The 21,874-nt window shown below is 45.9% G+C and overlaps 1 protein-coding gene across 1 annotated transcript in view; it reads left to right on the top strand.

Moving 5' to 3' along the window:
• Positions 1–783: 783 nt before the first annotated feature.
• LOC311106772 (uronyl 2-sulfotransferase-like) overlaps positions 784–21,874 on the top strand; it is a gene marked incomplete at its 5' end in the record, with an annotated part of 54,269 nt that continues 33,178 nt past the window's right edge. The window contains 2 exons of the mRNA XM_084149163.1: positions 784–795; positions 1,306–1,380. Coding sequence (XP_084005289.1) covers positions 784–795; positions 1,306–1,380 — 87 coding nt within the window. The remainder of the gene's footprint in view (positions 796–1,305; positions 1,381–21,874) is intronic.

Raw genomic sequence — 21,874 nt, 5'->3', positions numbered from 1 at the left:
TTAAGGTTACTAATGATCTCTCTGGGGAGGGCATGGACCACTGCAATAACATTGTAATAACTCTGTTATAACACACTGGGTCATGCTGATCCATTACTGCATTATGTTTTCAGTGTTAGGAAGGGAAACGCTTCAGACGGTTAACTGTTATTGTTGTGTACGTTTTGATGAACAATGACGGACAGAACTCATTAAACTGTGTGGAATTGTGTGACTGACTGAATAGGTAGCCTGGCTACAGCTTGTACTGTAGGCCTCTTTTAAATAGGCAACTGTTTTCAAATTTGACAGTGAATGAATACATAAACTCTATTTTAGAGTGGCTCTCTTCAGCCAAGGTACAGTATGTCGGCAAAGTTTTCTTTGGGGTGATGAGAGTATTAGGTGTGGTATTTCTCGACTGCCAGATTCAAAACTCTCAACTCTTTCCAACTGTCGAAAACAGGCCTCCAGAAAATACTCTGCTTCCTCCACACATGTAGAAGCAGGAAAATATGTTGGCAAAGTCAACAATCAGAACTAATGCCATGAAAATGTCTGTTTTTGAGGGTGTTTCATTCTAAAAACTACCCCAAAGCACCCTCAAGTCATGCTCTGCTCTGGGCCTCCCTCATTCGGGAAAAAAACAGAACAGCAGTGCATAAAACAACCATAGCATGTTTTTATGAAGTAAAAATTAGGTGGGTTACACTTGTCTGCAAAACCATAAAAAATGTAGCCTGTTTTAGTTTTTAGTTTTTTTCTAATTAATTAACTCTTTGTAGAGTCAGTGGTGAGGCCCAGATGGAGGTGTGGGTACTGGGGAGAGTTTTGCCCCCAGACTGTGTGCTGTTGTTTGTGGTTGCCAGGGCACTGATGACGGCTGGTTGTGGTGGCTTTAATGGTAGTAGTGGTGGGTTAGAGAGTGGGTGGTGACGGGCCTGCGGTTACAGGGTGGGACCTGGCTGGCTGTGCCATCATCAGTCATAGTCTTAGGGAAACAGTCAGGGGTCTGCTGCTATGCTGAAAGGCCTTCACTGGCTTCATAGAAGAGGATGTTGACGTGATCTTAGAACATTCAATATGGAATTTTACCCCATGATTTTGACGTCTTGGAACGTAAACAAGTTATTTTGTTTTTAGATCAATTAAATTCTGATCTTAATTATCCCTCTGCGTTCCAAGGCCCTCCCTCGTGTAGTAACTAACTGAACCTATTTGTGATGTTTGGTTTGTTGACTTTGGCTGGCATTTAAACGCTCCACATTCCTCTGTTCATAGCCATGAAACACCCACAACATGTTGAGTTGGTGTATCTCTCCATAGGCTGCCACAGAGCCTGTCATCAAACACATGACCATGTCACAAGGATTTGTCATCGTAGCCAAGTCACTGGTGCCCGTTTGATTTCAACTTAAACATTTGTTTTCTGGATTCTTCTCGCTGGGTGGGGTATATGAGGGGGGATCTAGCTAGGTTATTTCGTAACAGTCTCTAGTCCTCAGAAACATGGTAATTGCTAGTTAAATGTCTTGTTAATTGAGAGCATCACCGCTATACCTTGTTCTAGGGTCTCTGCCTATCTTCATGCCCTGGCACGATACCCACAAACCCATCTGCTACACTCATTTAATGCCCATGAAAAAAATATAGAGGTCTAAAATAGAAACCTTAAATTTGCAGTAGGGCAGATAGAATAGCGATGCCCAGCCCATGTTGTTTAACCACTAGTTGCTAGTTTGGGAAAATATAACGCTGTGCACTTTTAAGTTTTATTTAGCTTACCCAATCCCCTCTCTGGTTCTCTCTGTGCGAGGAAAGCCAACCAATTAGTTTTCTAGTATTATATGGGCACCAGCTTAGAGACTTGTCCTGTCCCAATATTGGTATTCATTCATTTGTAAAGAAGGGGTCATGGCTGAGAAAATAAACAGCCAGGCTAATCCATTCCCTTGTTTTTTAAAATCTGTTCCCTCTGATATTTTATTAGTTCTCCCTTCTTCTTATGTAGGTTACCGTGATGGTCCCACTTGGCCGATAACATATTACAGCCTAAATCTCATTCTATTTAGTTAATAACCTGCTTCAAATGGTGATCACTGACCATTCAATAGCTTATTTCCAGCATGCAAAACCCCTCAAGGTGCAAATATGGTGCAATGATGCACTCATCAATAGGCAGGAATTCCGTATGGCTCTGCTTCATGACCTTAGCTGTTTTATGTCTATATTCTGTAGGAGTACTTTAGCTACCTACACTAGCCTGGCAATTAGCTAATTTCCAGGTGAATGTATTGTCATCGCAACAAAGCAAATAGTTATCAGTTTTAGTTATGAGCATAGAGCCACTTTAAACCATCTATTTGTGCCTGGTTGACTACGTCACACAACATGTTCACCTCCCTAGCACAGGGATGACAGCACATAATTGCACCTGTTAACACTGAAGCTTCTTGGAAATTATGCACAATACATTTGCATGCCTTTCCTTTCTGCCTCCGATAAGGCACATGCACAATTGTAAACAACTTGGCTGCACCATGTTTTACTGGACGTATGGCCCTAACTTTATGCACAGATTTTTACACTGGGTCACGGAGATGAGAGGTGCGCAAAATAGACAACTGTTTATGTTGTCCAAGTGGCATGAATCCAAGTTTGCACAAAGTGTAGGCTACTTGGTTTGCATCGTAAACATGAATCATTCAGTTCCCACTGGGCACAGACGTCAATTCAACGTCTATTCCACATTGGTTCAACGTAATTTCATTGAAATTACGTGGAAACAACGTTGATTCAACCAGTGTGTGCCCAGTGGGTTATATCTGCTAGTGAGGCTCCTGGCTTTTCAGACTATTGAAATGACTTAGCCCAATTGAGGGGTTTTGCACGCCCATTACCTATTATTTGCCCTTATGATTCGGAGGCATATGAAAACAATGAAACTGAAAATAAGCTATTGAAAGGTCATTGATCATCACCATTTGAAACATGTAATTAACTAATTAGAATTACATTTAGGGTGCAATATAATATTGGCCAAGTGGGACTGTCATGGTAGCTGGCCTACATAAGGAGAAGAGGGAACTAAAAAAAAAATCTGAAGGAACTAATAAAAAACCAGAGGGAACGGATAAAAACCAGAGGGAATGGATAAAAACCAGAGGGAATGGATAAAAACCAGAGGGAACGGATAAAAACCAGAGGGAATGGATAAAAACTAGAGGGAATGGATAAAAACCAGAGGGAATGGATAAAAACCAGAGGGAACTGATAAAAACCAGAGGGAATGGATAAAAACCAGAGGGAATGGATAAAAACCAGAGGGAACGGATAAAAACAAGAGGGAACGGATAAAAACCAGAGGGAATGGATAAAAACCAGAGGGAACGGATAAAAACCAGAGGGAATGGATAAAAACCAGAGGGAGGGAATGGATAAAAACCAGAGGGAATGGATAAAAACCAGAGGGAATGGATAAAAACCAGAGGGAACGGATAAAAACCAGAGGGAATGGATAAAAACCAGAGGGAACGGATAAAATGTCAACGCGTGCTGTAGGTGGGTGCAGTGGTGGAATCAAACGCAGGACACAGACGGATAGTCCAACAGACTTTAGTGATCGCCAAACACGGCAATAGGTCAACTCTTGCCCGAAGGCGAAATACGCACGAAGGCGAAACAAAACAAAAGCGCACAAACAGGTGCGTAAATACTCCAACAGTGGAGGGAAGCTCAACCGAGCGAAATACAGGCTCACGCCCTATACACGAATGACAAAAATCAATAACACACAACACTAGACAAACACAACGAGAAACTTATAGAACACTAATTATACTAAACAAGAACAGGTGTGACAACAAACAGACAAAAGCAAACGAACATGAAACATACAACGGTGGCAGCTAGTATTCCGGAGACAACGAACGCCGAAGCCTGCCCGAACAAGGGAGAGAGGCAGCCTCGGCCGAAACCGTGACAGTACCCCCCCCTTGACGCGCGGCTCCAGACGTGCGCCGACTCCGGCCTCGGGGACGACCCGGAGGACGACCCGGAGGACGCGGAGCAGGATGCGTCGGGTGCCCACGATGGAATTCCGTCAGGAGAGACCGGTCCAAGATGTCTCTCCTCGGCACCCAGCACCGCTCCTCCGGACCGTACCCCTCCCACTCCACTAGATACTGGAGACCCCCCATCCGACGTCTCGAATCCAAGATGGACCTCACAGTGTACGCCGGTGCCCCCTCGATGTCCAATGGGGGCGGAGGAGTCTCCCTGATCTCACTTTCTTGGAGTGGGCCAGCTACCACCGGCCTGAGAAGGGACACATGGAACGAGGGGTTAATACTTTTATATTCAACAGGCAGTTGTAATCTGTAACACACCTCGTTCAACCTTCCCAGGACTTTAAATGGCCCTACAAACCGCCGACCCAGTTTCCGACAGGGCAGGCGGAGGGGCAGGTTTCTGGTAGAGAGCCAGACTCGATCACCAGGTGCGTACACCGGTCCCTCACTGCGGTGGAGATCGGCGCTCGCCTTATGACGTCGGAGGGCCCGCTGCAGGTGGACGTGTGCAGCATTCCATGTCTCCTCCGAGCGCCGCGCCCACTCATCCACCGCAGGAGCCTCGATCTGGCTCTGCTGCCAAGGTGCCAGAACCGGCTGGTAACCTAGCACACATTGAAAAGGGGTTAGGTTAGTGGAGGAATGGCGTAGGGAATTCTGGGCCATCTCGGCCCAGGGAACGTACCTTGCCCACTCCTCCGGCCGGTCCTGGCAGTATGTTCTAAGAAACCTACCCACATCCTGGTTCACACGTTCCACCTGCCCATTACTCTCCGGGTGGTAACCCGAGGTGAGGCTCATCGAGACCCCCAACCGCTCCATAAAGGCTCTCCAGACCCTGGAGGTAAATTGGGGACCCTGATCAGACACAATATCCTCGGGTACCCCGTAGTGCCGGAACACATGGGTGAATAGTGCTTCGGCGGTTTGCAGGGCAGTAGGAAGGCCCGGCATGGGGAGCAAACGACAGGCCTTAGAAAACCGGTCCACAACGACCAGTATAGTGGTGTTCCCCTGTGAAGGAGGAAGGTCAGTAATGAAATCCACCGAGAGGTGAGACCATGGTCGTTGTGGAACGGGCAGGGGTAGTAACTTACCCCTAGGCAGATGTCTAGGCGCCTTACACTGGGCGCACACCGAGCAGGAGGAAACATAAACCCTCACATCCTTCGCCAACGTGGGCCACCAGTACTTGGCACTAAGACAGTGCACTGTCCGGCCGATACCAGGATGTCCAGAGGAGGGTGACGTGTGAGCCCAATAGATCAATCGATCCCGAACCTCGAGCGGAACGTACTTCCGACCCTCAGGGCATTGCGGTGGACTAGGGTCGGTGCGTAACGCCCGCTCGAGTTCAGCATCGACCTCCCACACTACCGGTGCCACCAGACACGACTCCGGCAGTATGGGAGTGGGCTCCACGGACCTCTCCTCCGTGTCATACCGCCGAGACAGCGCATCTGCCTTACCGTTCTGTGACCCAGGGATGTACGTGATCTTAAATGTAAACCTGGTCAAGAACATATTCCATCTTGCCTGGCGAGGGTTCAGCCTCCTCGCTGCCCGGATGTACTCCAGGTTACGGTGGTCCGTCAAAATGAGGAAAGGGTGTTGAGCCCCCTCAAGCCAGTGCCTCCACACCTTTAGGGCTTGTACCACGGCTAACAGCTCCCTGTCCCCTACGTCATAGTTCCGCTCCGCCGGACTGAGCTTCTTAGAATAAAAAGCACAGGGGCGGAGTTTAGGTGGCGCGCCAGACCGTTGTGAAAGCACGGCTCCTAGACCGGCCTCTGACGCGTCCACCTCTACCTGGAACGGCAAAGAGGGATCCGGATGCGCCAGCACCGGGGCCGAGGTAAACAGGTCCTTCAGCCTCCCAAACACCCTGTCCGCCTCGGCCGACCACTGCAGACGCACCGGACCCCCCTTCAAAAGAGACGTGATGGGAGCTGCCACCTGTCCAAAACCCCGGATAAACCTCCTGTAGTAATTTGCAAACCCCAAAAACTGCTGCACCTCCTTCACAGTGGTTGGTGTTTGCCAATTACGCACGGCCGACACCCGGTCTACCTCCATCTTCACCCCTGACGCAGACAACTGATACCCCAAAAAGGAGACAGACTCCTGGAAAAACAGACACTTCTCTGCCTTAACATACAGGTCGTGCTCCACCAGCCTCCGCAACACTCGGCGCACCAGGGCCACATGCTCGACACGGGTAGGCGAGTACACGAGAATGTCATCTATGTACACCACCACCCCCTGCCCCTGCATGTCCCTGAAGATCTCATCCACGAATGATTGGAAAACTGACGGAGCGTTCATCAACCCGTATGGCATGACCAGATACTCGTAATGGCCCGAGGTGGTACTAAAGGCTGTCTTCCATTCATCGCCCTCCCTGATGCGCACCAAGTTGTACGCGCTCCTGAGATCTAATTTAGTGAAGAAGCGCGCCCCATGCAATGACTCAGTCATGGTCGCAATCAGCGGGAGTGGATAACTGTACTTCACCGTAATCTGATTGAGACCACGGTAATCGATGCACGGGCGCAAACCACCATCCTTCTTCTTCACAAAAAAGAAACTCGAGGACGCAGGGGAAGTGGAAGGCCGTATGTATCCTTGTCTCAGAGATTCGTCTATGTAGGTCTCCATAGCTTTTTTCTCCTCTTGAGACAGAGGATACACATGGCTCCGTGGGAGCGCAGCTCCTGCCTGGAGGTCTATCGCACAATCTCCCTGCCTATGGGGCGGCAACTGCGTCGCCCTCGACTTACTAAACGCAATAGCCAAATCCCCATACTCAGGGGGAACGTGCAATGCGGGCACCTGGTTTGGACTCTCCACCGAGGTAGCCCCTACGGAAACGCCTAAACATCTACCCACACACTGGGCAGACCACTCCATCAGAGCCCTCTCCTGCCACGAAATAGATGGGTTATGGGTACTCAACCAGGGCATGCCCAGCACCACCGGATACGCAGGAGAGTCAATCAGAAATAGCTGAATCATCTCCTGATGACCCCCCTGCGCACACATCCTAAGTGGCGCAGTGACCTCCCTGATCAAGCCCGCACCCAACGGACGACTATCTAGGGCATGAACGGGGAAAGGGACATCAACAGGAAGAAGGGGAATCCCTAAAGCTAAACAAAACTTCTTATCAATAAAATTCCCAGCCGCGCCTGAATCTACCAGTGCCTTATGCTGGGAATGAGGTGCTACCTGTGGAAAACGCACAGGTATACAGAAATGTGCAACAGAGAGCTCTGGGTGAGTGGGGCGCCTACTCACCTGGAAGGAATCCCCAGTGCGGGACCTGTCGTCCTCTCCCCTAGGAGGCCATCCCCAGCACCTAGCCGCGGTGTGTCCTCCCCGACCACAGTTGGTGCAGGGGATGGACCCCCTAGTAAGTCGACCCCTCCTCTCTCTAGCGCCAGCGCCCCCGAGCTCCATGGGGCACGGCTCGGAGGCGCTGGAGGGTGAAATGGACGGACCCCCCTCGGGACGTCCGCGGGTAGCTAGCAGGTTATCCAGCCTGATGGACATGTCGACCAACTGGTCGAATGTGAGGATGGTGTCCCTACAGGCCAGCTCCCGACGGACGTCCTCTCGTAGACTACATCTGTAGTGATCGACGAGAGCCCGATCATTCCACCCTGCATCTGCCGCTAGAGTACGGAATTCGAGGGCGAACTCCTGAGCACTCCTCCTCCCCTGCCGGAGGAAGACCAGACGCTCCCCCGCCGCTTTCCCCTCCGGGGGATGGTCAAACACCGCCCTGAAGCGGCGGGAGAACTCCTCGTAGGTTATGGTGTCCGCGTCGATCCTCCTCCACTCCGCGTTGGCCCATTCCAACGCCTTCCCGGACAGGCAGGAGATCAGGGCGGACACGCTCTCATGTCCCGAGGGCGCCGGGTGCACGGTGGCCAGGTACAGCTCCACCTGGAGAAGGAAACCCTGGCACCCAGCCGCGGTTCCATCGTAAGCCCTCGGGAGCGAGAGTCGGACTCCTCGGGGTTCCGGTGCGGGAATAGGCTGACTGGCCGATGGTGCTGGCAGGGCGGGTGGCGGTGGAGGCGTCCCCCAGCCTCGGATGGTGGTGATCACCTCCTGCAGTGCGGTCCCCATCTGCAGGATCTGGTCACCTTGTTCCCGGACCCTGTCCTCCAGCGTCGCCTGGGCTGCTGCGGCTCCTGCTGATTCCATTTAAAAGGTGTGTTATTCTGTCAACGCGTGCTGTAGGTGGGTGCAGTGGTGGAATCAAACGCAGGACACAGACGGATAGTCCAACAGACTTTAGTGATCGCCAAACACGGCAATAGGTCAACTCTTGCCCGAAGGCGAAATACGCACGAAGGCGAAACAAAACAAAAGCGCACAAACAGGTGCGTAAATACTCCAACAGTGGAGGGAAGCTCAACCGAGCGAAATACAGGCTCACGCCCTATACACGAATGACAAAAATCAATAACACACAACACTAGACAAACACAACGAGAAACTTATAGAACACTAATTAGACTAAACAAGAACAGGTGTGACAACAAACAGACAAAAGCAAACGAACATGAAACATACAACGGTGGCAGCTAGTATTCCGGAGACAACGAACGCCGAAGCCTGCCCGAACAAGGGAGAGAGGCAGCCTCGGCCGAAACCGTGACATAAAAACCAGAGGGAATGGATAAAAACCAGAGGGAGGGAATGGATAAAAACCAGAGGGAATGGATAAAAACCAGAGGGAATGGATAAAAACCAGAGGGAATGGATAAAAACCAGAGGGAACGGATAAAAACCAGAGGGAACTGATAAAAACCAGAGGGAACGGATAAAAACCAGAGGGAATGGATAAAAACCAGAGGGAACGGATAAAAACCAGAGGGAATGGATAAAAACCAGAGGGAATGGATAAAAACCAGAGGGAACGGATAAAAACCAGAGGGAATGGATAAAGACCAGAGGGAACGGATAAAAACCAGAGGGAATGGATAAAAACCAGAGGGAATGGATAAAAACCAGAGGGAATGGATAAAAACCAGAGGGAACGGATAAAAACCAGAGGGAATGGATAAAAACCAGAGGGAGGGAATGGATAAAAACCAGAGGGAATGGATAAAACCCAGAGGGAATGGATAAAAACCAGAGGGAATGGATAAAAACCAGAGGGAACGGATTAGCCTGGCAGTTTTTATTTTTTACCACCATGACCCCTAATGGGCTCCGTAAAATAAGAGATTTCCTGTGAATGAAAAAAACAGAAATGTTACTATAGCCTACATAGTATGGCCAGCATTGAAGAGTGTGGAGATACCCTAACAGGTGTGAAATCCTATATGTGCTTGAGATCAAGGTTATAACATTACAGTGCCGGTTGGAGGGTCTTTGAAAGCATTAAAACAGTATTTTTAAGAAAAGATCGACATTTAAACATGGTGATTATCATTTTCCATAACATTCCCATCAGCAGATTAGAAGTCTTTGAAGGCTCTCACTTCTGTTGGTGTTCCAAGTGTTTGAAGATGAAACTCAGGACCAGTACGATGTTTGGCCCCTGTTTGTGTGTGTGCGCATGTGTGTGTGCGTATGTGTGCGCATGTGTGTGTGCACATTTGTGTGTGCGCTTCTGTGTGTGTGTGTGTGTTTGTGGGTGCTTGCGAAGGCATGTTTGTGAAAGTTTTGTGTGCGTGCCCTGCGTGTGTGTGGGCGTGCGTGCTGGAGGGAGGGCGTGCGTGCTGGAGGGTGGGCGTGCGTGCTGGAGGGAGGGCGTGCATGCTGGAGGGTGGGCGTGCGTGCTGGAGGGAGGGCGTGCGTGCTGGAGGGAGGGCGTGCGTGCTGGAGGGAGGGCGTGCATGCTGGAGGGAGGGCGTGCGTGCATGTGCCCCTTCAGGAATCCGAGTAGCTCCCTAATGAAGCGTGACTCTCCGCTGAGATTAAGGAAACGTTGTTACAGGGTATTATAAAACGTTTCCATGAACTCAGGAATGTTAGGAAATTGGGAAAATGAACAACTCTGGACAGCTTCCCATTCCCCTCTCCCTCTAAAATACCACCACACTGCTCTCCTGAAACAGCCACCAGTTCAGAGTTATTCTTTGTAACTGGGGTGCTGGTGTTGCTGGTGTTGCTGGGCTACTGGCTGCACTAGTGTCATTCCCTCTGCTCAAGATCAGCATCTCTGTGTGTTGCAGTGTTTCTACCCTCTTTGACAGGCCCTATCTCAGACAGAGTGCTGGCAGAGGTTCTGGTTCTGGTTGTATTCTGTGTAACAGCAGAAGACCAGTTCTGTGGCTACTGGCTTTGCTCTGTGTTTAGTCTGAGTGCTGTTCTCTCCATGTACACTGTGTGTGTATGTGTACCACTGGAGCGATGCTTGGTGGTGTAGAGACGACTGCCTGCCTACTTCCTATTCTCTCTCTCTCTTTCTGTCCCTTGGTGCTAAGGGAATAGTGCTTTTTGAGGCCGGTTCGGTTTCAGTTTCATTATTATTTTTTACATTAAATGCACTATGCATTATGTGGGTTGAATGCTGTAACAACACAGAATAAAACAATTAATAAAAGTCCCATGATGGTAGTGACTGCCCATTACTGCTTATCACCTATTAACCATTTATTCACATTACTTTACTTTAATAAAATAGTTCAGTTGTTGTGTGTATTACATTTGTTTTATTTGCTGACTTTATTATTTCATTCCAAGTCATCATCTCCTCTCTAAAACTGCTGCCTATGCTGTCTGACAAAATCACTATTTTAGTAGTTCTACAAAGTAAATAAGGCATACTTTTATGACTCCTGAATACCGACTATCAATCACAGATCATGTATTTTCAGGTAGAGATACCTCGCCAAGCAACTGCTCTCTATCCCTCTCCATCGCTCATTCTTCTGTCTCTTCTCCTTCTCCGTGTCTGCCCCACACTAACCTAACATAGCAGGTGTAAAATAAACACACAGACCAGAGAAGTAGGCTCGCAATGGATTATGGTCATTGTAGATATTTACCATATTTTCTGTGCTAAACTATGTAGAATATTGGCCTGTTGGATACTACAACTCCCTACCACATCGCACAGTTCGGGCTTCATCTGATTTATCTCTAGAGAAACTGCTCAATGTGCGAATTGAGCTCACAGAAAAACACTGAATGAAATGGAATTCAAATAATTGAACCGATGTCTGTCAATTAGAAAAATAACTGACATTTCGGTTAATCGCTCTGCACTGCTGTCCCTCCCTCTGCCACGCTCTCTCTTCCCTGCTGAAAAAAAACAGCATAGTCCAGCATAGGCTGGTGACCAGCCTTCATTGTGTTTACGCTGGTGACCAGCCTTCATTGTGTTTTCGCTGGTGACCAGCCTTCATTGTGTTTTCACTGGTGACCAGCCTTCGTTGTGTTTTCGCTGGTGATCAGTCTTCGTTGTGTTTTTGTTGGTGACCAGACTTTGCTGTGTTTTCACTAGTGACCAGCATTCATTGTTTTCGCTGGTGACCAGCCTTCGTTGTGTTTTCGCTGGTGACCAGCCTTTGCTGTGTTTTGGACACATATGCTAGTCACCTGCAAGTCACATTATGCTGGCTTTTAAAGTGATGTCTAACTCCTATTGGAATGCAGCCTGACTGGGGATATCCAAAAATGTGAACTTTTATTCAACCACAATCTGCATTCAGAATGACTACCAGGGGTAGAAAGATGGATGAATAAATGAGAATACCTAAACCATATAAACTGGAACAACCATTTCAGTAACGGGTGCAACACATTTTCTACCTGAAGATACATGATCTAAGTGATTGATAGTTGGTATTCCGTAGTCATAAAAGTATTCCTTAGTTACTTTGAAGAACTAGCCTACTAAAATAGTGATTCGTTTAGAAAAATGTATGTTATTTATCTTTGTGTAGCATGAAAGGTTAAATAAATACAATTGTTTCCCTTCAATATCTGTGTTTTTTCGTACATGATTGTATTCATTTATCAATTAATTCATCTTATGCTACACAAAGATAAATAACATAAATGTTTCTAAACTAATCCAATCTGTTATTTGAACTTATTGCACCCATTACAAAACCGGTTAGAACAGTTTAGATGGTTTAGGCTGGCTAATTCATTCATCTTTATGAATGCAGATTGTGGGAATCCACTCTGGCTGCATTCCAATAGGAATTAAACATCACCTTGTAAGTCAACATAATGTGACTTGATGCTGGTTTTGCACAATGAAAGCTGGTCACCAGCGAAAACACAACAAAGGCTGGTCACCAGCGAGAACACAATGAAGGCTGGTCACCAGCCTATGCTGGACTATGCTGTTTTTTTCAGCAGGGAAGAGAGAGAGGAGGGAGGGACAGCAGTGCTGAGCGATTAACCGAAATGCCGGTTATTTTTTGTTTTTTAAACAACTAATTGACAGACATCGGTTCAATTATTTGAATTCTATTTCGTTCAGTTTTTTTCTGTGAACTCAATGCGCACATTGAGCAGTTTCTCTAGAGATAAATCAGATCAAGGCTGGTCTGCCAGCATAACCAACTAGACCATGCTGGTCAGACCAGCTTGACCAGCATCCGACCAGCGCTGACCAGCATAGACCAGCATGGACCAGATTGAAATTTATGCTGGTCTATGCTGTTTTTTTCAGCAGGGTTTCTCTCTCTATCTCACTCCCTCCCAATCTTTCTCTCTCTCTCTTTCTCTCGCTTTCACTCTCTCTCTCTCAATCACTCTCTCTCTCTCTCTCTCTCTCTCTCTCTCAGTACTGAACCTGTTGCCCCTCTTTAACTGGACTGTTGGCATGACACCTCTGGGCAGCTAGCAGACATATACACCAGGTTCTCACTCTCTGTTCTCTCTGTTTCCCTGCAGACTTTATCCAGTCTCTATTCTCTAGTTTTGCTATGACAACATGTTATATAATATTATTTTTAATGACTACAACTCTGAACACTTCTGTGTCTTGAGCCAAGCACTGTTCAAACACACACACGCGCATGCAGGCATGCACACAAACACACACACACACGTTTGTTTAATTTTCCTTGTGGGGACCAAACAATTCATTCCCAGTCAAAATCCTATTTTCCCTAACCCCTAACCCTAATCCTTAACCTAAGCCTAACCAGGGTTTGGAACCGGTTTAAGGAACATATCCATTATTTTAAAAGCATGGGAAATGGTTAATAATGTTATTTTTCGTTTTGGCCCTTTTTTTCCAGTCCCACAAAAACACAACAAAGCGCCTATCCAAAGCCCTCACTCTATCACTCAGCAACGTATTCCAGTGTCTGCCTGCCTGCCAGAAAATATTTGCCAGTGTGTGTGCATGTGTAGGCAACCTGCCCCTCCCCCTGAGAAGCATAGGCTTCTGTAGCCTACTGACACTACAATCATGATTCAGAAATTAGGGAGAGGGATTTTTAATTAGAGAAGAATGGAGTAACTTCTTCAAATTAAGGATACTATAGTTATCACATTTCACAATGGATTTATTAACTACAAAAAGGTAAGATGTGTTTTTATTTTAATTCTGGTGCCGCTAGCTGTTAGCTGCTAGCTTTGGTCCAACGTTAAGCCAACTCTCGGAAGTTCAAAGACATTCAAAGTTCCTTCATAGAAGCCGCTCCTCCGTAGGTATAATTCTGTGGGCCTAACACACACACACACACACACACACACACACACACACACACACTACAAGCCAGCCTTCCTTGTTTATCTTACAGCAGAGAGGGAGATTATTTTTGTTTAGAACACTGAAATGTTTTTTGTAGAGCAGCTCAGTCAGACTGCGGGCCATCCTAAATAAAGAGGAATGTTGGAGAAACATCCAATAAAACAGTCAGGCAGCCCACCTCCAAGCACAACCTTATGTAACCGCTCTTTAGTTCTGCCTAGGGTTGCAAAGGCAGGGTATTTACTGGAAACTTTCAAAGTACCAGTAAACTATCAGAATTTTGGTATCATTCAAGGATTTTGTTTAAGCTAAAAAAATAAAAAAGAAAGTGTATGCACTCACTAACTGTAAGTCGCTCTGGATAAGAGCGTCTGCTAAAATGACTAAAAAAATAATAATCAAAAGACATCTAGTGGCCCTTTTGGGTACTTCCGATTATCACAGGTGTCTGTAATCATTTCTGGCCCTCTGTGTGGCCTTATCGCATGTAAAATATATGAAATAATTAAATAAGATGCAAAAAAAAAAGACAAAGCTCTAAAAGATTATCCTAAATATAAACCATCAACTATACCATTGGTGTTTACCATTGGTGTTTACAGTTTTTTTTTATTGCTTAAGCACGATTTTCAAAACAGGGCCCGTGTTTTCAAAACACTACACACAATTAGCACAACCACACACCCAATTAGCAAAACACTACAGATCCTTTGCAAAATTAAACACTCTTGTAAAAACTATACACTTCTTTTTAAAAACCACACTTTGTTACCATATGAAACACACACGTTTCACATTACTATACTCTGTTTGCATGAGTTACACTCTGCTGTGATAAACCTAAAACACTTTTAGCACTTCTACTTCCCTATGATTAGAGTAGGCTACTCTCAACAAAGTACAAATATAATGTAAATTCACCAAACACTACACAAGACCAATGTTGCAGACTGAAGAAACTCATTTATTTCTCAACAAGCCCAAAATGTTGACATGGAGATTCATAATACTGTAACCAAACGTCACTTTACGTATTGTAAGTTCAAAAATAAAATAAAATAAAAACTAGACATTGTCTCTTCGCCTAGCTGGATCTGGCCAGAGAATTTCATCATCGCAGGCAATGTTGTCATTAGCAAGACACCTTGGAAAGAAACGTCTTGAATGACGAATCCATCCTTGCATTGCTGCTACCTCCATCTGGTCACAGGCCTCCTCCATGGCTTGGATGAGGGGTACCTCAGCCTGGAGACGGAGATCATATACCTTCCACCGCCATGCCGAGAAAAACTATTCTATAGGGTTGAGGAATGGAGAGTATGGTGGAAGATATAGGACGGTGAAATGTGGATGTTGCTGAAACCAGTTCTGAACCAGAGCAGAGCGGTGGAAAGACACATTGTCCCAGACAACAATGTATTGCATATGATCGATTTGATTTGCTGCTGTTATGTTGTGCAATTGGTCCAAGAATGTAAGTATGAGTGCTGTGTTGTAAGGGCCCATATGGGCATGGCGGTGGAGGACCCCATTCTGTGTAATGGCTGCACAGAGTGTTATATTACCCCCACGTTGCCCTGGGACATTGACTATAGCCCTGTGGCCAATGATGTTTCTTCCCCTCCTTCGTGTTCTCGTCAGGTTGAACCCAGCCTCATCTACGTAAATGAACTCATGCTGGATCTCCTCTCCATCCATTCGTAAAACTCTGAAAAACAGTGTCAGGCAAAATTGTGTAGTTCAGTGTAGATCTAGTATACATATTACAGTACAGTAAAAGATTATGAGACAGTATGCAAGATCACACTGCTAAAGTGAATACATACCTCTGCATAATCATGCCGCAGTCGTTTCACCCTTTCGGAATTGCGCTCGAAAGGCACTCGATAAATTTGCTTCATTTGAATATGTTTTTATTTTAGGATGCGTGCCAGTGTTGATGTTGAGACCTGATGGATATCGTTGAAAATGGCGTGGTTATTGACAATGTTAGCTTGGAGCTGCTTGAGTGTTATAGCATTGTTGGCCAAAACCATGTTTACTATCTCCCTCTCTTGCTGTTCTGTGAACATAGGAGGCCTTCCCCCTTGTCGTCCCTGACCCTCAATCCTATGTAGAAAAAAAAACAGTATACAATAGTACAGTAATTTCACAGGAAAAGGTAACAGAAGTGCTGATAGTGCATAGAATATAGTACTGTAAGCAGTTACTGAAACCGTGCAGATGTTTTTGATATGATGATATTTTTACAATACCTATTTTCCAGTCGAAATGTTCTCATCACACTTGCCACTGTATATCGGCTTAGATTTGGCTGTACTCGCAGTCCAGCCTCCCTCAGCGTCAGGCCGTGGTTGACAATGTGGTCAACCAGTGTTGCGCGGATCTCATTTGTCAGATTCGGTCCTCTTTGAGCACCTTCTTGTCTTCCTCTTCCTCTTCCTCTTCCTCCCCTTCCTCCTCCTCCTCCTCCTCCTCGTTCTCCTCCTCGTCCTCCTCGTTCTCCTCGTCCTCCTCGTTCTCCTCGTTCTCCTCGTCCTCCTCCTCGTTCTCCTCGTCCTCCTCGTCCTCCTCGTCCTCCTCCTCGTTCTCCTCGTCGTCCTCCTCCTCCTCCTCGTCTTACTCTTTCTCTGACTCTTTCCATTGTGCTTGAAGACCGGTGAACTCACCTGCTGCTTTTTATAGTGCTTATACACCTGATTGGTGTGTCTACAATTAAGCAAACGAGTGTTTGCACACCTGATGACTGTGTTGAACCAATTGGTTGGACGGTGTGGTAATTTGACAGTCAGTGCTTTGGTATTGCAAGGACGTGACTTCATGATAGATTTTTGTGTGTAATGTATGTTAAGTGTGTTTAGTGTTTTGCAAATCACTGTGTGTAGAGTTTTGCAACAAGTGTAAGGTTGACAATGTGCTTATAGTTGTGCAAATATGGGCTGATGTTTTGCTTCTTGAGTGTAAGGTTTTGCTAATAGTGTACTACTTTTAATTTTAGTGTGTAAGCAATCCAAAAAAAACTGTAATATGAAGGTTTCATCATGAAATATCCTTTATATTATTATTTTTACACACTTTCATTTATTTTATATGTGAATATGGATTTGTTGTCAATGTTTTGTTGTCGATGTTTTGTAACTTTGGTAAATTACCGGTAGCTTTGCAACCCTAGTTCTGCCTGTCAATCATATAGAAAAGTCAATAACTGTGACAGTAACTGGCCCAAGGCATGGAGCCCTTCATAATAAGTAGGCCAGGAGACGTCCTGTGGGAGAGGTGGAGATGGCATCCCTTGCATTTCAGAGAGAAAAATATAATGAGGAAATACTTGCTTGCAAGAATCTCTTGGAATTATCTGTACTAAACATATATAGCTACTAAGTCATCACAGTTTGGTGTTACTCATACTACCAGCCGCTAAATCCAAGGTGTTTTTTGTGTCTGGCACCTCAACTCTCATCTCAAGAGGAGACTGAATTCAAACTGAGGCTGCCACCATAGTAACACAGTTGCTAGTTTGACATACTGTTGCCACTAATTAAGAACTGCTTTGCGGTAGTGTAGCAGAACAAACCAATCAACATCACATGTCACTGGTCTTTGAGGTGGAAGATGATGTAACCAACACTACAGAACAACAACTTAAATCCAGCAAACTGATTCCAGTGACATTGACAGTAACCCCTTGGTCTGGGAGGGTGTGAGGGGGCTATGGGGGCTATGGAGGGTTCTCAGGGGGGAACTCTGGGGCAGTTCTGTTAGAATGTAGTCCTTCCCTGGGGAAAGCAAACTTCACATTATCCAAAACTGACACCTCAGTCTGAAAATGTGCTCACAGGCACAGACACACACACACGCGCGCGCGCACACACACACACACACACACACACACACACACACACACACACACACACACACACCTACAGCGCAAAACCCCTGAGTTGACTGAAAATGTACACACACACATAAATATTATCACCTAGGTCTGAAAATGTACTGCTATATAATCTGAAGTTGGTCTCCCATTTCAGGTGGATGACATGATTTACTTAAACCTGGCTCCTGCGACTGACAGAGAGACTTTCCTCCTTCTCCAAGAATCTCTCGTTAACAGCTAGAACTGCTCATTTCAAGTTACAATATGATGAACTAATTTAGCTGCTAAGTATTTTCCGCTCTGTTCACTAACCTCTGAACAAAAGAAACATCAACCACAAAACCCCATCTTAAAACTCCCTCCATAGTATGGTGTGTCCAAGCCCTGTTTTTATACTGAATAAAGCCACGTTTATCCAGATGTTTTCAACAGGACATATTGAGTGCTGCTGAACTCTAGTCCAATGTTAACAACGCTTCCTCTAAAGACACAAACTCCCTGCTTCCAAGAAGCCTTAATGTAGAACAGAGAGGGGGCCAGGGGTGGGTTTGGCTCTACCTGACAGATGAGAGAGTGGGTGTGTCTGTCTCTGACCTGTAGACCTAAAGCCCCGCCCTCAACCACAGATCTAACATCAGCTTAGCATATTCCCTATCATATCCATAACTATTAGGGGTATGAAGAAATGTCTGACCCTGTATCAGTGTTTAAGTGCAACTTCTACCTTAATCTGTTAAAAAACATCCCACTCCAATTGCATTACATAAGATTACAGTGAATGTAAGAATGTATGCTGATTTTCAGTTGAATTGGGCCAATTGGCTCGCACTGGGTGAGTGAGAAACTTTGTGCTATAGAAGCTTAACAAGAGGTCAAAGGTAATCTCAGAGCTCAGGGTGAACTATGGGTGATGTGAACTGGCTGACTCTACCACTCTGAAGAAGCAGCCATATTCTCATCCTGCCAATACTGATCTGTAACACACACACACAAGCATACGCACGGACACGCACACACAAACACAAACACACACAAATACACACACACTCCACCACCATTGCCACGACCCTTGAAAAGTCATCAAGATTTGTCTGGCCTGGTTTACTGGCCCTGACCCAGGTTGTGTAGCCTTTCCACTGGCCTGGCCCAGAACCACTACGGTCAGTCAGTCCACATCAGTACACTACAGTCCTGCATCCATGCGTGGGCTGGCCTTGAGACTAGCACTGGCTCTGGTGCCAGCTGGACAGCTCTCGCCATTCTGGTCATTGTCTCACTATATCCGTATCTTTCCCTCTGTGACCCTCTCTCCCTCCCCCTCCTTTTCTCTCTCTCTCTTGTATCCTCTGTTGGCAGTGTGTGTTAATGTGTTCCATGTGAAGTGTTTCCTGGACAGGACAGTGCAGTAGCCTCTGGAGCAGATATGAACCCTGTACAGGACTCTGATCATACAGTCACCCAGAGTACACTGTTAACCACTGACCACTCTGGCATTTCACACACACACACACACACACACACACACACACACACACACACACACACACACACACACACACACACACACACACACACACACACACACACACACACACACACCTATTCAACAGGACAGCATTTCATTTCACACAAGTACACTGTTATTTGCAGACACGTGCACACACCACACAGACACTGGTTGCCTTGGCTGTGTGTGTGGAACAGCTGGAGAGCAGCTAATCACTACATGCTGTTCCATCACACGCCCAGCCACAAGATTACAAAACCATTGTCTGGAACTGCTGCCCTCAATCCTTAGCATCCTCTGTGTGTGAGTGTGTGTGTGTGAGTGTGAGTGTGAGTGTGAGTGTGAGTGTGAGTGTGAGTGTGTGTGTGTGTGTGTGTGTGTGTGTGTGTGTGTGTGTGTGTGTGTGTGTGTTTGTGTGTGTGTGTGTGTGCGCGTCCGTGCATGTGTGCATGCTCGTATACATTGAGCTCCAAAAGTATTGGGACAGTGACACATGTTTTGTTGTTTTGGCTCTGTACTCCAGCACTTTGGATTTGAAATGATACAATGACTATGAGGTTAGAGATTACAGGACTTTTTGTACATGGTCCCCCCATTTTAGGAGACCAAAAGTATTGGGACAAATTCACTTATATGTGTATTAAAGTAGTCAAACGTTTAGTATTTGGTCCCATATTCCTAGCACGCAATGATTACATCAAGCTTGTGACTCTGTTTGCTGTTTGTTTTGGTTGTGTATGAGCTGTCATAGCTAGTTTTATGGCCTTGTGTTGGTGCGAATGTATGGTGGATGTCTTGTCTCAACTGGAGGAAGGAAGGAGGACATGATCTAGCTTTTAATGAATGTGTCTGTTGAGGGACTACACTCTGGGGAGTATAAACAAACCCAATACTGCTGAGTGGAGTGGTGACTGTTCTCCCAAACAACAGACACCTACTTCATGTTAGTGTTACTGCTCTGCCTGGGAGAGACCAACCGCAGTTCATTGTTCATTGTTACACAAGATACCAGACACCAAATATAGTATAGATATAGTATAGATACAGTGGGGGAAAAAAGTATTTAGTCAGCCACCAATTGTGCAAGTTCTCCCACTTAAAAAGATGAGAGAGGCCTGTAATTTTCATCATAGGTACACGTCAACTATGACAGACAAATTGAGAATTTTCTTTCCAGAAAATCACATTGTAGGATTTTTAATGAATTTATTAGCAAATTATGCTGGAAAATAAGTATTTGGTCACCTACAAACAAGCAAGATTTCTGGCTCTCACAGACCTGTAACTTCTTCTTTAAGAGGCTCCTCTGTCCTCCACTCGTTACCTGTATTAATGGCACCTGTTTGAACTTGTTATCAGTATAAAAGACACCTGTCCACAACCTCAAACAGTCACACTCCAAACTCCACTATGGCCAAGACCAAAGAGCTGTCAAAGGACACCAGAAACAAAATTGTAGACCTGCACCAGGCTGGGAAGACGGAATCTGCAATAGGTAAGCAGCTTGGTTTGAAGAAATCAACTGTGGGAGCAATTATTAGGAAATGGAAGACATACAAGACCACTGATAATCTCCCTCGATCTGGAGCTCCACGCAAGATCTCACCCCGTGGGGTCAAAATGATCACAAGAACGGTGAGCAAAAATCCCAGAACCACACGGGGGGACCTAGTGAATGACCTGCAGAGAGCTGGGACCAAAGTAACAAAGCCTACCATCAGTAACACACTACGCCGCCAGGGACTCAAATCCTGCAGTGCCAGATGTGTCCCACTGCTTAAGCCAGTACATGTCCAGGCCCGTCTGAAGTTTGCTAGAGTGCATTTGGATGATCCAGAAGAGGATTGGGAGAATGTCATATGGTCAGATGAAACCAAAATAGAACTTTTTGGTAAAAACTCAACTCGTCGTGTTTGGAGGACAAAGAATGCTGAGTTGCATCCAAAGAACACCATACCTACTGTGAAGCATGGGGGTGGAAACATCATGCTTTGGGGCTGTTTTTCTGCAAAGGGACCAGGACGACTGATCCGTGTAAAGGAAAGAATGAATGGGGCCATGTATCGTGAGATTTTGAGTGAAAACCTCCTTCCATCAGCAAGGGCATTGAAGATGAAACGTGGCTGGGTCTTTCAGCATGACAATGATCCCAAACACACCGCCCGGACAACGAAGGAGTGGCTTCGTAAGAAGCATTTCAAGGTCCTGGAGTGGCCTAGCCAGTCTCCAGATCTCAACCCCATAGAAAATCTTTGGAGGGAGTTGAAAGTCTGTGTTGCCCAGCGACAGTCCCAAAACATCACTGCTCTAGAGGAGATCTGCATGGAGGAATGGGCCAAAATACCAGCAACAGTGTGTGAAAACCTTGTGAAGACTTACAGAAAACGTTTGACCTGTGTCATTGCCAACAAAGGGTATATAACAAAGTATTGAGAAACTTTTGTTATTGACCAAATACTTATTTTCCACCATAATTTGCAAATAAATTCATTAAAAATCCTACAATGTGATTTTCTGGATTTTTTTTCCTCATTTTGTCTGTCATAGTTGACGTGTACCTATGATGAAAATTACAGGCCTCTCTCGTCTTTTTAAGTGGGAGAACTTGCACAATTGGTGGCTGACTAAATACTTTTTTCCCCCACTGTATATAGAAATATTGTATAGATATAGTAGAGATATAGTAGAGATATATATAGTAGAGATATAGTAGAGATATAGCTGAGATATAATATGGAGAGAGCTCACTATGGAGATAT

Source organism: Coregonus lavaretus, assembly GCF_964263955.1.
Source record: "Coregonus lavaretus genome assembly, chromosome: 31".
In the NCBI taxonomy this organism is placed as follows: Eukaryota; Metazoa; Chordata; class Actinopteri; order Salmoniformes; family Salmonidae; genus Coregonus; species Coregonus lavaretus.
Note: the sequence above shows the minus strand (reverse complement) of the source record. Positions and strands in the feature narration are given on the sequence as shown.